The 15194-nt window shown below is 42.0% G+C and overlaps 1 protein-coding gene across 1 annotated transcript in view; it reads left to right on the top strand.

The window, feature by feature from the left end:
* Positions 1-15194, top strand: part of USH2A (usherin) — a gene marked incomplete at its 5' end in the record, with an annotated part of 397572 nt that overhangs the window by 282727 nt on the left and 99651 nt on the right. Inside the window, 5 exons of the mRNA XM_079763761.1 lie at positions 790-953; positions 3243-3452; positions 4787-4989; positions 6673-6785; positions 14189-14378. Coding sequence (XP_079619887.1) covers positions 790-953; positions 3243-3452; positions 4787-4989; positions 6673-6785; positions 14189-14378 — 880 coding nt within the window. The remainder of the gene's footprint in view (positions 1-789; positions 954-3242; positions 3453-4786; positions 4990-6672; positions 6786-14188; positions 14379-15194) is intronic.

Here is a 15194-nt window from a genome sequence, read left to right as displayed (position 1 = left end):
CTGTTGCCTTTGGCTCAGTGGATAGAGCATCGGCCCTCTTACTGATGGGTCCCGGGTTCAATTCCAGTCAAGGATCGGTGGCTTGACTCATCCATTTAATGTGTGACTTGGAAAGTCCCCATCACAGCCTCAGGCTTCCTCCGCCTACAAAGCAAGATTCCGTTTCCACAGGGTTAACTCAAGTTACTGTCTTCCCACGAAGGCAGAACAGGGCTCGCTGTGGCCAGACTCTCAGCCATTGGGGGATGTTGCTCACTTCCCTCCCAGTTAGGGTTTGATTTAAGGGTTTATCTCTCTGCCAGTGAGATGTGGGGCAAGAAGCATAGGTATAGGAAGAGGATGGTGAGGAGAGATGCTGATATTTGAAAGTGGATGAGTTTCCCAAAAGGGGAGCGTGAAACTCTAGATGGAATGCAGATAGAAAACTGGCCAGATTTGCACCTGCAACTTGAATGGGTCTTAATCCTCATCACTTCCCAAAACAGTGAGATGGGGAGACGATAAGCCACGCTGGGTTTTACTAGCCGTCTGTGCTTAGTGGTCCTAATGAAGTATTTTCCTGAGACTTTGGTTAAGGCTCAAGAGTTACAAAAAATAAGGATTTTTGTGTGTGTATGTTTTGTTTATTGTTTTTTTGCGTAGAAAAAAAGATAATTTATATTGTTAAGAGGAAAAAGAAAATTGTGCATTTTGTGCAGAAAAATCCTGTATTTTGTGAGGAACAAGGAAATTGTGTTTTGTTTCCTGTGAAAGAGAAATTTATATGGGTCTCTTCTACAAACCTTGCAGGTTCACCACGTACGCGTATAAAGTTTTTGTCCACAACAGCATGGGTTTTACGCCGAGCCAGGAAGCGACGGTGACAACGTGGGCTGGCCTGCCGCAGAGAGGAGCCAGGGGCTCCGTGACTGTCCTCAACCACTCGGCCCTGGACGTGCGGTGGGACAAACCAAGTAAGCACGCTGCTCGCCGTGTGTTTACTTCCCCTTAACACGTGGGTACCACCGTGAATTTGAAATGAACAGGTTCCAAAGCCAACACAGCAAAAGCTGAGGTCCCTGTGCTGTTCCTCAGAGGCCGACTCTCCTCCTCCTCCGTCCTCCTGGGCCTTCTCTCCCTTGCGCTGTCCCTTTTGGGTTGGACTGTGGTGTCCAGCAGCTGTGATGGCAATGCCCGGGTGTTCACTGGGAACAGCATCCCATTGTATGTGCACTTCCCCGCAGAGAACTCGGCCCCGCATCTCGTCATTCGTGCCGTATTAGCGAGAGCCGGTTCCCAGGGTGGCGGTAATGGGAGTGAGTTTTCCCAGTGTGTCATCCTCAGGCCTGGTCATGGGCGGGATTCCAGACCGAGACAGGAAAGGGAGCCTGGCCGTCAGCCAGGATGTGCTCAGTGACACAGGGCCCACCCTGGCCCCATTCGGATCACCTCTGCGCAGGCCGTTAGGAGAGTTTGCAGATGGATCCAGTCTTCCCCTGCAACTTTAGAAACTACAGTAGCTGAAATTTCAGATCTCCTTGGTCAGTCGAGGAGCATTTAAGAGCTGACCTTTAATTCACCGTGATCCATTATCTCCACCAGAAAATAACAAAAATGCCCAGCCAGTGTGGCTCAGTGGTTGAGTGTCGACCTATGAACCAGGAGGTCACTGTTCGATTCCTTGTCAGAGCACATGCCCGGGTTGTAGGCTCGGTCCCCAGTAGGGGGTGTGCAGGAAGCATCTGATCAAGGATTCTCTCATCTTTAATGTTTCTATCTCTCCCTCCCTTCCTCTCTGAAATCAATAAAAATATATTTTAAAAAGCAATACTGTATCTATCATATCATAGATATATGTATTATAATCATTCCTAAAAGCATTAGTTCAAATCTGGCAAGTAATTGAATCAAAACTTGCTAGAATGTTACCAAATATTGAGAAATATCGGACTTGCAAAGCCCCAATTCAACTATATGTTTAACGCAAGAAAACTGCACCCACTCGGCTTGTCATCTACTCTAATACAGAAAGGTGTGACATGACTCCCCGTTGGGATTCTGATCCAGTCTTGGGTTTTGTTAAAGCCTAAGAGGAGACACACTTTCTATTTCATTTCAGAACCTCTGTGTGAATCTGCCCCAATGTTATATCAGTTGTGAATTGAAACCAGTATCGGGTAACATTCATTGTAAATTAAAATTAGCATCGGTTATGTTGATCTGCGGTGCCAGAAACACCCATTTTTGCAAAAGACTATCCTTCTAGGTTTATAAGGTCTTACGTGTCCCTTCTATTGGGATCTTGAGCCATTTAAATGGGAGAATGTCGGTCAGTTGACACTTACGACACCCTCTGAGACACCCCTGGGAAAAATACACAGTTTTTATCTGGAGCTGGAGTCTCATGTACAGTAGAATATATTTTCTCTCACCTCCCTCTTCCTCTCTAGTTCTTTCCCTTCCTGGTCCATCTTAAGTGCCTCCTCATAAAGGCAGGCACCCCGTGCCCCAGCTGACATTTGGACGCTTCTGTTGGGGTCCGGCTGCTGAATTTCCCACCTGTAGGCCCCTGGTGTTATAACCGCAGGCCTGAGGAGAGCCTGCTTATAAAAACTGACAGGCCTAATAGATCTGACGCAGCTCGCTGAGGTTTCATTACCTGCTTCATCCGCACCTCTGACCTTCGGGAGGTAGGTAATGCAATCTGCCGATATTCCCACTCACACCGTAGACATGTTTCAGGTAACTGTTTGTGGGCACCAAGGTTAACTCGTGGAGGCGGGTCAGCGATGGGAAGGATCGTTGCATAATCATTTTCCTCCCTATGCAGCCTACTCTCCTAAGGATATTAACTAGTCACGCCTCTGGACAAGGGCCGCCTACTTCTTGCAATCTTAATAATTGTTCTCTTGCCCGGCTGGCATAGCTCAGTGGTTGAGCATTGACCTATGAACCAGGAGGTAACAGTTCATTTCCCAGTGAGGGCACGTGCCCGGGTTGTGGGCTCCATCCCCAGTAGGGGGTGTGCAGGAGACGGCCAATCAATGATTCTCTCTCATCATTGTTTTTATCTCTCTTTCCCTCTCTCCCTTTCTTTCTGAAGTCAATAAAAATATTTTTTAATTGCAGCCATAAGGAAGGTTCCATATGCTTTCTTTCATCCATTCTAGGAGTAGCAAATCATAGTGTTTATTCTGTCTTTTTCCCCCTGAGGCCCTTTTAGGTCAGCCACGTTGAAGGTGTTGTGTGTTTATCGTTAACAGCTTTTCAAGACCTACAAGGTGACGTTGAGTATTATACGCTTTTTTGGAGTTCTGCTACCTCAAATGAATCTCTGAAAATCCTCCCGGATGTAAACGCTCATGTCATTGGCCACTTAAGTCCAAACACGGAGTATCGGATTTTGATCTCTGTCTTCAACGGCGTCCACAGCATCACCAGCGATGTCCTGTACGCAACCACTCGCGATGGGGGTGAGTCCAGGTTTCAAGGGATGCTCGCTGGGCTTCAGGGATGCGGGTGAAATTGATTGATTCTTGCCGAGGCTGAGATCAGTCATGCCTCCATTATAAAATTTCCGGTGTTGGAGGGAAGGGGGTCGGGGCTAAAATCTTAAGTGCTTGCTGTCATCGAGTGGCAGATCAATAAGCGGTCCCATTGAGACAGCAGCCCCGGGCTCTCATAATGGGACATTAGCCCCGTTTGTTCCTGTCCTTTTCCGTGGATGCTTCGTTTGGAGCCGAGTTCCCATCAATAAATGGTGACATTTAGAGACTTTTTTTTTCCCCCCCAAAGATTTGCTCTCAGGAACAGTATGCTTTTCAACGTGGCAGCCAAGCCCAGCGCGGGCCCTCCCTGAGTCACCAGAAATGGTGGGTGGAAGTTCAGCCCCTGAGAAAAATTGCCTGTGACTCACTCCGCAGCCAGCTAGCGAGGGGGAGGACGCAGAGAAAAGCAACTTGTGCATCTGAAATGAGTTCGGAATGGTCTTTCTAATCTTTTTGGCTTTATAAAGTCTCATTATAAACATTATAATATCATTACCTCCCAAGCAAGTGTTCCAGGTCATTAGGAGAGCATTTTAAGTGAGGAACCCATTTCCCTCGGAGGAGGCAAAGGTCGGCACCTTTTGTTTATAAAATAGAATGGATCACAAGGACAATTTTTCAACCAGTTAAGATGGGTTCTTAAGATAAAAATAGGTCTCCGCATAGTTATTTCTGACACGCTCGAATAATTGTGTAATTTAACGCCAAGCAAGATTTTTTTTTTCTAATGCTGGATTTCATCATTACCTATGGTAATCAACATTCGAAATCATTTACATAATGACAATATTGCATTATCGCTTCATATTGCTTGAGTTACAAGCTAGTCACAGCAAATGATTTTTCACGTCCCACCAGCCTCGATGTATTTGAGTTTTATTTTTTGCTTAAGGAGCGAATTTTCTTCTCTCCTCCCACCGCCTCCCCCGACCCCTTCCTGGGAGATAGGAAGTGAAGGGATGGGAGAGGAGACAAATAATAGCTATGTGTTAGTGGTGCAGATGGGTGAATCATTTATCATCGTACCCCACTGGTCACAGAGCATCGAAGATTAGCACTACGCCGGTGGTGGAAAGCCTTTTACCACCAATTCTCACGGTTTCTAACTGAGAGTATAATAGGCCTGTGATAACTTCATCAGTGGAGAGCCGATAAGCAACGCCCCCTTCGCGGAACCCGAATACTCATCTGCATGCGCTCTAATAAGTGCTTTTGCAGAGACAGCTGGAGTTTATTCCATTTTTCCCCTTTAATTCCAGAGCCTCGGGGCATGCCTCCTCCAGAGGTTGTCATCGTCAACAGCACAGCTGTACGTGTCATCTGGTCGTCGCCTTCCAGCCCGAACGGCGTCGTCACTGAATATTCCGTCTATGTAAACAGCCGGCTCCACAGGACCGGGATGGACGAGCCCGAGTCCCTCCTCCTCCCAGGCCTGACTCCCTTCACTGTCTATGACATTCAGGTGCGAACATTGCTGGTTGATCGTTAAGCTCATGGGTATGTTACATAAAACACGTCGGAGTGTGTCTCCAAGTGTATACCTTCCATCTTGGTTACAGGTGATGTGTTTGGTAGGGAAGGAGAGAGAAAAGAGGGAAGTTGATCGGGGTTAAATCTGTGCACGGTGGGCAAACAGGTGAGTCCCTGGAGAGAAGAGAGTGATGATAATATGGAAAAAAGTGTGATGAGGACAGTGACAGTTATTATTACTAATTCCCCCATGATTTCCATGACTTCACCCGAGTTATCTTAGCATTTGTAAGAATGAGAAAAAATACTGACATATTTCTCCAAAGTCAAAATTAAGAACTTCTGGAGAGATTCATTTGAATACCCCTAAGTTGTTTAGAACTTAAAGTATGCTTTATATTTAGAGGACAAGGAGATGGGTATATGAAAACCCAAATGAGGTACCGTATTTTCCGGCATATAAGACGACTTTTTAACCCAGGAAAATCTTCTATACGCCCAGTTGTCTTATACACCGGAAAATACGGTATCTCCTGTCTTACCAACTCAGTCAGATTCCCTGATTTCTCTGACCCTCAGTTTGCAAACATATGAAAATGGAATTGTGAGGACTCAGTGAAGTTATTGCTGCAAGTACCCATCATCATATATTTGGCACGTATCATTTCCATAATAAATTCAGTTGAGTTGATTTTGAGTTACCTCATTATGCACAGAGTCAAATGTTCCCTAATATGTATGAAGTTTTATTGTCATTAATTTCATTACCAGCAGGTATATTTTCGGTTTCTCTGCCTTTAGGTGATTTGGGGTTTAATTGGACGGCCTTGGTAGTGTTTAAATATCTACTAGATATCACCTCAAAATACTCTATGGCATCAATGAATGGAAGTCAATTAGCATTGGGAAAGGAACAGTTAGTTCCTCTTTGGTTTATCCTTGAATTGAGAACAGAGTGATGTCATTTCTTGGATGTTCCAGTCTCAATCTTTTGTACATTCAATTCTCTCTCCTCTCGCTGAATGTGTTCTTTTGTTTTAATAATGCTTGATAGACCCAAATTTTAAACCCTCCTCGGTTTTTATTCAGCTGAGGGGGTCAGAATTAAAAAAGTAAATGATGATTTTCTCCTGGGATTAAGGTAAAAATACAATTGCATCTGGATCAAATGGATATAAAATAGCTCAGCCATATTGGAAGGCTTCTCTAGGTCTTGTGTGTTTTTTATTTTTCATTAGACATTCACATGTAGGCCATTTGTTGGAAAGTGTCAGGACTTCCAGAAGGTACCATTATTATACTACCTGGTTATAGCTGTGAGAGCAGTATACAGTGATGGCTATTATGCTTGCAAACTGTCCCCTAGGCATCTTCCCTCCCTTACCTGGGCTCCGAATAGATCGATATGTCTGGCTCTTTCCGAATGGTTGGAAAGAGGGACTACACATCACCATTTAAGTCACTAAATCAATTGTCCTGATCCCACTTGTGCACTCTATTCTTGCACTCCATGACTTGTCCCACTGGAGTCAATTAACACCAAAAATTAATATTTAATTAACCCCGACAGGCTGTTAAGAGATTCATATGACATGAAGGTGGGTGAGATTCAGTCATTGACAATCTGGATTTTGAAAATAATTGGATCCACGCTTTTCTAAATTACTATTTGCAGGTCGAAGTCTGCACAAAATATGCCTGTGTGAAAAGCAATGGAACCCAGGTCACCACCATGGAAGACACTCCAAGCGATATGCCAACACCCACAATTCATAGCATCACTTCGAGGTACACATTGTTTTGTCATTCAATCTAAAGAACTGATCATAAACAATGAAAATCAAAAAATATAAGCTATCATCCCAGTCATGACAATGTCATTTAAGAAGTTGATATCAGTGTGTGTGTAGAGTGAATTTTTGACATTATTTGGTTGATCCTCACTGGGCACATCCCATGACATTGAAGCTTTGATGTCCCTGTCCCTGTTTGCCCAGCTTTACTTCTCTTTATTTAGTAACCTGTGAACAAATCGCTGAGAGCATGAAAGAGTGTCTTTATTTCAATGTGTCCTTCAGTGAATCCTTTTGTGAGACACGGAACGCAATTTTAATTAGAATGACTCCCTTCTGACTGAAGCTCTTTGAAAATATTAGACTTCCCTCTATCAGATTGCCCCAAAGCTACAAATATCTGTAAAATAAATGGGGGAGATAATGTTTGGATAACCATTACCAATTTTATCAGGTTTGGGGTAGAATCCTTTTGTGTGTTTTTTTGTAGGCTTTTGTTGTTGAGAAATGGCCGTAAGTTTAAAGTGCGTCTCTTTTCAATTCAAAATTAGCAATAACAAAAATACTAAAAAGGAGATTTAACATGGTTTCCCAATTCAAGTGAGACAGCAGTTGTTCATTCCTCTATATCAAGTGGAGACGAGAGATAGAAGTCTGGGCACTTTTCACATCGTACAGGGGTGGGCAAAAGTAGGCTTACAATTATGAGTACACAAAACACACAGTTTATTCTTGTATTATTATTTGCTCATTATTGTATTATTTTTCATATGAACAACTGTAAACCTACTTTTGCTCCAGCCAAATGAATCACCCTTCACACACACACACACACACACGCACACACACTCACACACGTACACATACCACATACACATACACTGAATAAAAGAATCTATTCTAACATATTTCAGTTCTGAAGGATTCCTTTAAAGCATAGTAAATATTTTAGGTCTTTTTAAAAATAAGTTAAAAAAATGCCTGTACTAATTTGGGGGACAAGTGATTAAAAGTAATTAGAAAAACCCAGGTAATTGGGTTCTTAGCTGTTCAGGGCAAAATCATATCATCTCTTCCTAAGGCACAACTTCTCTCAAACACATGAGAGATATCCATCTGATTGGTGGTGTGTTAATTAATTGATAACCTCCTCAGCACATTTCCCCCAACTTTCCAGAGGATTGCTTACTGTCCAGGGGGAAAATGGTCAAGTTAAATGGACACTGGAGACCTTTATTCTTTCAGCAAACACATCTGTGGCTACAATCATGAAAGAGGCAGACGTAATACAAAGAAGAATAAGGCATGGTTCTAAATTTTCACAGTTTCAACCTACTGTGGGAGACACTGTGCTAAACAAATGTTTTTAGGACAATGTGAAAACCCGCAACAGAAATTCACAAGGTGCAAGAAATGTGTAAAGAGAAAAATACCAAACTGTACCCACAATCATCAGTAAAGGCATCATGGAAGATGTGATATTTGAGTTCAGTCGTAAAGAATTTAAGGAAGAATTAGAGTGAGGGGTGGGGGCGAAGATTGTCAAATTTCTAGCCTGTTAGTTAGCATCACCATGACTCAAACCCAGGTGAATGGCACAATGGAATGTAGCTTAGTTTGCATATTATATGGAACTAAACATAATATGTAAGCTTTGTTAGAAATTTAACAAATGCCCATATGTGTCTCTGTCTCTAGAATATTTTCTTTGCTTTAAGGAGATTCTTGCAGATGATAACTGAGGGAAAATATTTCGTAGTTGTGGTTGATGATTGCTTATCCCCAAACATATTAAATTGATGGCAAAAAACATTAGGAAGGATATTAAACAACCAAGCAAGGAAAATGACAGCGCAGATAACAGAAGAGAGATTTGGACACAATTCTGGAAGCGGTGTTTGGCAGGGAGAGGCAAATGATTGTTCAGTGGAGAAATAGACAACCAAAGTGTTGGTTGGCAGAGGGGGATAATGACATAAAACAAGCTAATTTGCACTGCAGGGAACCCTAGTGTCTGAGGTCTTGCAAGCTTTGAGGCTTGTGAAGACGGGGAAGATGGGATAAGGTTGAAAGCTGAAATCCTGGGATTAGCTGAAATTCTGATGAAAAAGTGGTTGGAAACTATAATTACTCTGGGTTCTCCGGAGAAACAAAACCAAAAGTGAAGACTCAGGAAAGCTTTGGACCAAGTGCAAGTCCAGCGGTTTGAGACTCGGAGGAGCTGATGGTGGAAATCCTAGCCCAGGCCTGGGAGTGGAGAACTGATGGCTTAGCTCAAGTGGTTGAGCAGATGGACGGAATTCTCCCTTCCTCCACCTTTTCGTTCTATTCAGCCCCTCCGCTGATTGAGTGATGCCCACCTACTTGAGGAGAGCTACCTTCTTTAAGGAATCCACCAGTTCAGATGCTAATCTCGCCAGAAACAACCTGAAATACCCAGAAAGACGGTTTAGCCAAGTATCGCAGTACCTTGTGGCCCAGGCAAGTTGACATATAAAATTAACCGTCACAGAATTCAAGGTTTAGACCTCTGTATTATGCACCCAGGTGTCAGTTTCTCTTCCTCCATGTGGCATAGTCCACCTCCCAAAGATCAGAAGTGCATATTCTCTAGAGCAGTGGTTGGCAAACTGCGGCTCGCGAGCCACATGCAGCTCTTTGGCCCCTTGAGTGTGGCTCTTCCACAAAATACCACGGCCTGGGCGAGTCTATTTTGAAGAAGTGGCGTTAGAAGAAGATTAAGTTTAAAAAATTTGGCTCTCAAAAGAAATGTCAATCGTTGTACTGTGGATGTTTGGCTCTGCTGACTAATGAGTTTGCCGACCACTGCTCTAGAGAATAAAGAACAGAGGTGCTTTGGGTTCAGGGCTCCCGAGCACAGTGGAAAGCTCGAGTAGAGGCCAAGGTGAAAACTTGATAAAGAGGAAGTATCTAGTCATAAATGCCCCGACAGGAAATTGGACATTCTTCTCTAGAAAAGCTTGCATGGCCCAAAATAAAATATTTCCAGGATTTTGCAGGTGGGATCCCCTAATGGAAAAGAAATAGGGAAGCATATCAATCTGCAAACCCCACTTGTATATAAAGCTTTGGTTCAGCTTTTTTGGTACATAGCTCTCAAAGATTAAATGGACCAAAATAAAAGAAGAGAAATAATTCAATGAACACAGAGGTAATGTTAAATAGGAAAAATTATAATAGCCTCAAAGAGATACAAAAAGATTATCTATTTATGGAACAAAAATTTACTTGGATAAAAAATATAAAGTGGAAATTAAAAGTGTAACAGCTGAATTAAAATTTTGGAAGAAACAGGAAAGTCTGTAAAAGTGCAATAAAAAGCAAAGATGTCAAGAAAAAGAAAGTAATTATTGAGGAAATTTGGAAAAAATTTCCAGGTATCTAGTATATGGATAATAAGAGTTCTAGGAGAGAGAGCAGGAAAAAGGGGGGGGGGGAATAAATGATAAGAAAATATTCCAGAACTAAACACACCAGCATGCAGATGAAAAGTCTGTAGATACCAGCATAACCGCTGAAAAAAAGAGCCACATAAAAATCCCCAGCCTAACTGATTTGGCTCAGTGGATAGAGCGTTGGCCTGCAGACTGAAGGGTCCCAGGTTCAATTCCGGTCAAGGCCATGTACCTTGGTTGCAGGCACATCCCCAGTGGGAGGTGTGCAGGAGGAAGCTGATTGATGTTTCTAACTCTCTATCCCTCTCCCTTCCTTTCTGTAAAAAAATCAATAAGATATATTTTTTAAAAAGCCCCATAAAGGGACATTGTCAGGAAATTTCCAAATCCAGAATTTCCTGGAAGATAACACAGAGCATTGGAGTTTGAATAACATGGTCCATCTTCTAAACAGCAGCATTCATGGCCAAGATACACTGCCTCCAAATTCTGAATTAAAAAGAAACCGATATTTCATCCTATCACTCCATACTCAATCAAATGCCACTTACATTTGGGCTTAGAATAAAAGCAGTTTGAGACTTTGTGAAGAGAAAAAGGTAAAAACTGACAAGGATGTGAGGAGAACCCCCTAGTTCCAACAATGAATGAAGCTTCTGGAAAGATCACGGGTTTCCTGCATTTGCTTACTTATTTTTCATTATTCTCTTGCATTTTACAATCTATTTTTAATTTACACAGAGTAAGATATACTCTTTTTTTGCTCCACCTTCTATGAGTTTTGACAAATGTGTGGAGTTGTGTAAATACTACCACAGTCAAGAGATAACAGAGTTCATGTCCAAATACTCCTTCGCTCTACACTGTTTATAGGAAAACCTCTCCGTGAAATTTTAACAGCACATCAGCCTGTTGGATTGCATATCTGGGGTGCGTGATCTTTGCCTTTGGCCTTTCACACCTGGCTTTTGACAACAACATCTTCAGTCCAAGCACTTACACGTGTTTTCCTCTTACATGGAAACCAAGGGTGCCTTAGCACACACCTAAAGATCAGATGAACCCTTCTCATTCTCTGACCTCCTCCTCCAGTAACACACTGTTTCTGCGTCACATTTTCCATCCTTGTCATATTGTTATCAGCTGCTTCTGGATCCCCAAAGAATACTAACTACTGATCGATAGCCCGGACATGTCTGGCCATGGCCTACACGTGCCCTGGGTAGTTCATTTATTTGCCTTGGTGGATTGGTTAGAGTGGAATTTAATCAATAGCTGATTCATTAATTCTGGTCCAAAGCGATGAACGTAGACACCGCTTCAGATGAAGAGAGCTGACCAGCTCTGGCTTTGATTGAAATATGACAAGCGCTGTAGCCGACAGCTTCTCTGGGCACTGGGCTGCCTCTGAAGTTTACTTATTTATGCTCCATGAATGCCTACGATAAGGAAAAGCATAAACAAGGAAGAGATTTTACTACGTTATTGCTCGTATTTCAAAATGCATGATTTCCAGGCACGAGACTCAAGGGAGAGTAGAGAGAAGGCAGACGGTGTCTCTGGCTGCCTCTAATTGGAACCATGGCAGTGTTTTCCCCAGTTCCACATCAGTTCGGGGCTGTATTATTGATGAGAAGTCTGGGGTGTAATGTCTTTGGAGCATTCACAAATAATTGTTTAAAAATTTGCCTCGAGCTACTGAATGACATAAATGATAGTTTCACACACCAACTTTGCAGGCGTCTTTATGGTAGCAGCTCAGCCTGGGTGCCTCCAAGTGAAGGTTGAACACCTGATCTTATTTACAAATCCCACTGTATGTGCAAGGAACTCATCCTGAGGTTGAAGAATGCATGAGAGGTCATAGCTTATGGAGGAAGATGCTTCCCCTTTGTGCCTCACCAAATTTGAGGTGAAACTTTGAAACCTCTTTATTTTCATGACATTGAATATCAATGAATCTTCTGTATCCTTAATTTTCCTCCCTGATTTTTTTTAGGGAATGACAACTTGAATGCTGAATTCAAAATTTTACAATTAAAAAAATTAATCCACCTCTTTTTTCTTTTCTTAATAAGCAGAATATTGGTCTGTAGATGTAGAATGTCCAATCACTCCTCCTTTACCCAGATTGTCAATATCCTCTCTCGCAGCAATGTGTCCAATGGCAAATGGCTTTTAATTTGGACTGGAATTTTCTGCTCAATTCTTGAAAGGGTGTGGGAAGAACTCTTGAGAGAGACAACTTGGAGGGTGTTTTGTATTAGTGTACAGATCAAATCAATAGTGATAATTGCTTTGAGGAAATTTTATTGTTGTGATGGCCAATGAGTTCTGATGGTCAAACTCATTGCTTGGTGAGGAGACGTAACAGAATATTGAGCTCATTCTTGGGACTCTGGCCCCACGAATTCCTTTTCTTTGCCTGCCTCTCTATCCCAGACTCCTTCTGATCTCTCTGCTTCCTGTGGCTTCCATAGAAGAAGCTCACTGACTGAGGTCACCTCTGTGCAACTCTCAGCAAAATCCAGTTCTCCCTTCTAATTAACTTTGACCCCCGGCTCTCTGAACACATATTGGTTCCTTTCATTGGTTCCTTTCATTGGTTCCATTCCAGATCCACTCTTTAATTGGGGGTCTCCTCAACAGAGTCTCAGAGATGTCCTTCCTCCATTTCAAATCGTCACTCAAAAAGATCTCTCAATATCGCTCTCATTGCCTCCAATGGGAAACGTGGAGGGGTTGAACCCATGACTCCTTGATCATTTATCTTCATGTTCCTGACTCAGATTCTCCAAAGCAAAACTGTTCATGGCACTGCTGAAAATAGAGGTGGTCTCATTTCAGTTATGCCGTGCAAGGAAGAGAAGTGCGATGGCATGGTGTTCTACACATGTTGTCTAGACTTCACTAATTCACTGGCCTTTGTGGATAAGTCAGACCCTAGAATGTCACTTACACATAGTCTTTTCTGTCGTTGACTATGCAGTGAATACAAAAGAGGTATCTGCAAAATGGGAAATGAATTTGGGGAGTTGGATAAAGACCGCAGAATAAGAACGTGGCCATACAAGTCACCTATGAAACTGTGCTCTTACACTTGACATTTCCACTCTACAGTCTTATTAGTCAATGTGTTCTGTTTGCACCCTCAGAAATGAAATAATAACTTTCTTTCTTTAAAAGCAGTCTATTAAAATGTCAAGGTTTATCATGATTGCTGCTTTTTAATGTTTGGGCTTAATTGAATTCCTGATAGGGTCCAGTAATTTGATCTGTAATGATATATATCTCCTTAAAATGAAAAATATGACAAAAATACTTATTTTACACAATGACAGAAAAGTGGCTAATAGTTATTTGTGAGATTTTTATTGTAAGATCTTTAAAGTATACGGACTAATAAGCTCATATGCTCTTTTTAAAAAATACATTTTTATTGATTTCAGAGAGGAACAGAGAGATAGAAACATCAATGGAATTAGTAAATAGTTATGATTGGAAATTCTACAACTGCACAAATAGGGTTAATTTTGAATGTCAGCATTCCACCCTTTAAAAAAAAAGCAATAAGAACAAATAATTTTATTACCAGGAGGTCACAGATTTGATTCCTGGTCAGGGTACATGCCCAGGTTGGGGGCTTGATCCCCAGAGGGGGGCATGCAGGAGGCAGCCAATCAATGACTCTCTCATTATTGATGTTTGTATCTCTCTCTCCCTTTCCCTTCCTCTCTGAAGTCAATAAAAATATATTAAAATAAAGTTTTTATTGGTTCTCCAAAAATGTGATATGGTAGTAGCATATATGAGTATATATGTTAACATATACATATTCTCTTGCTGCAGCTTTTTGATTAGGAAGTTAACAGATGTAAACCTTTAGAACAACCTGGAAGATAAATTGAAAGGTACATGAGGTTGATAGCAGCAATGGTAAATGTTGTCTTTGCAGAAGTATTAATTATTCTCTCTGTTACAGATCCCTTCACATTGATTGGACGTCCCCAGGGAAACCAAACGGCATCATTCTGGGATATGCTGTCTTACGGAAATCATGGTCCCCGTGCCCTAGGACCCAGAAAGCTCACGGCGGTGAGCTCTGTAAGGCAGTGATGTGTCAAAAGCCTGAAACTACCTGTGGACACAGGTGCTATGATCCTGAGGCGAAGGTAACTCTCTTCAAGCCCGTCCGTGTAATCCGTTTTTCTCACCGAGCACTCCAGGTGAAATCACTTGCTTCTTAAGCCATGATTTATCATGATCGGTATGTCCCCCAGTCTATCAGGAGACCCCACGGCAAAGAAAGGAAGCTTATCAAAACCCTGCCATCCTCCCGAGCATTGTAGCCTTCTCATTTTTCAACGTCTTCACAGGAAATACTAGTTTATTGAAATAATAAGGATCCTCCTGAATGTGTATTTGATGGAGTGACTTGAATTTTTTTTTTTTTTTTACGACAAATCCATTCAGCGACAAGTGGGTGTTTGTTTACATGACACTGATGAGTCACTGTGAGCAGGGCCTTTCAAGGTTTGTCAGAAATATTTTAAAATTATGGCCATTTGCAGATTAATGTTCCTGTTAGTTGCAGTTTAGGAATCAGATCAATAGCACAGCCAGACAGAGGAGTTTGTAAATGGCTTTTATTGACAAACGATGCAGAAAATTCTCAGTTTGAAGGTAGGATTTCATAGAATGAAAGAGCGTTCCTATTTATCAGCAGCATCGCCCCTTTAATGACGGAAGCGATCACTACATCCAAAAGATTCACTGCAAAAGGGCGCAGTAATTAAGAACGTGAGTTTTTGCAGCACTATGGATAAAACAAATTACTAAGCTGACACTGGCTCAGTAGTAGTCATCATCTAAGAAAAGTTATAAAACAGGCGGTTACAAACTAACCTTTGTTATGCTTAGTCTCCAAAATTGTCATTATGACCAAGTTCTACCTCATTTCAGGCTATTCGTTGTGCGTTGGATTCTCA

Source organism: Cnephaeus nilssonii (assembly GCF_951640355.1).
Source record: "Cnephaeus nilssonii genome assembly, chromosome: 23".
NCBI lineage: Eukaryota > Metazoa > Chordata > Mammalia > Chiroptera > Vespertilionidae > Cnephaeus > Cnephaeus nilssonii.
The sequence above is the reverse complement of the archived record's forward strand: the minus strand, read 5'-3'. Positions and strand labels throughout refer to the sequence as shown.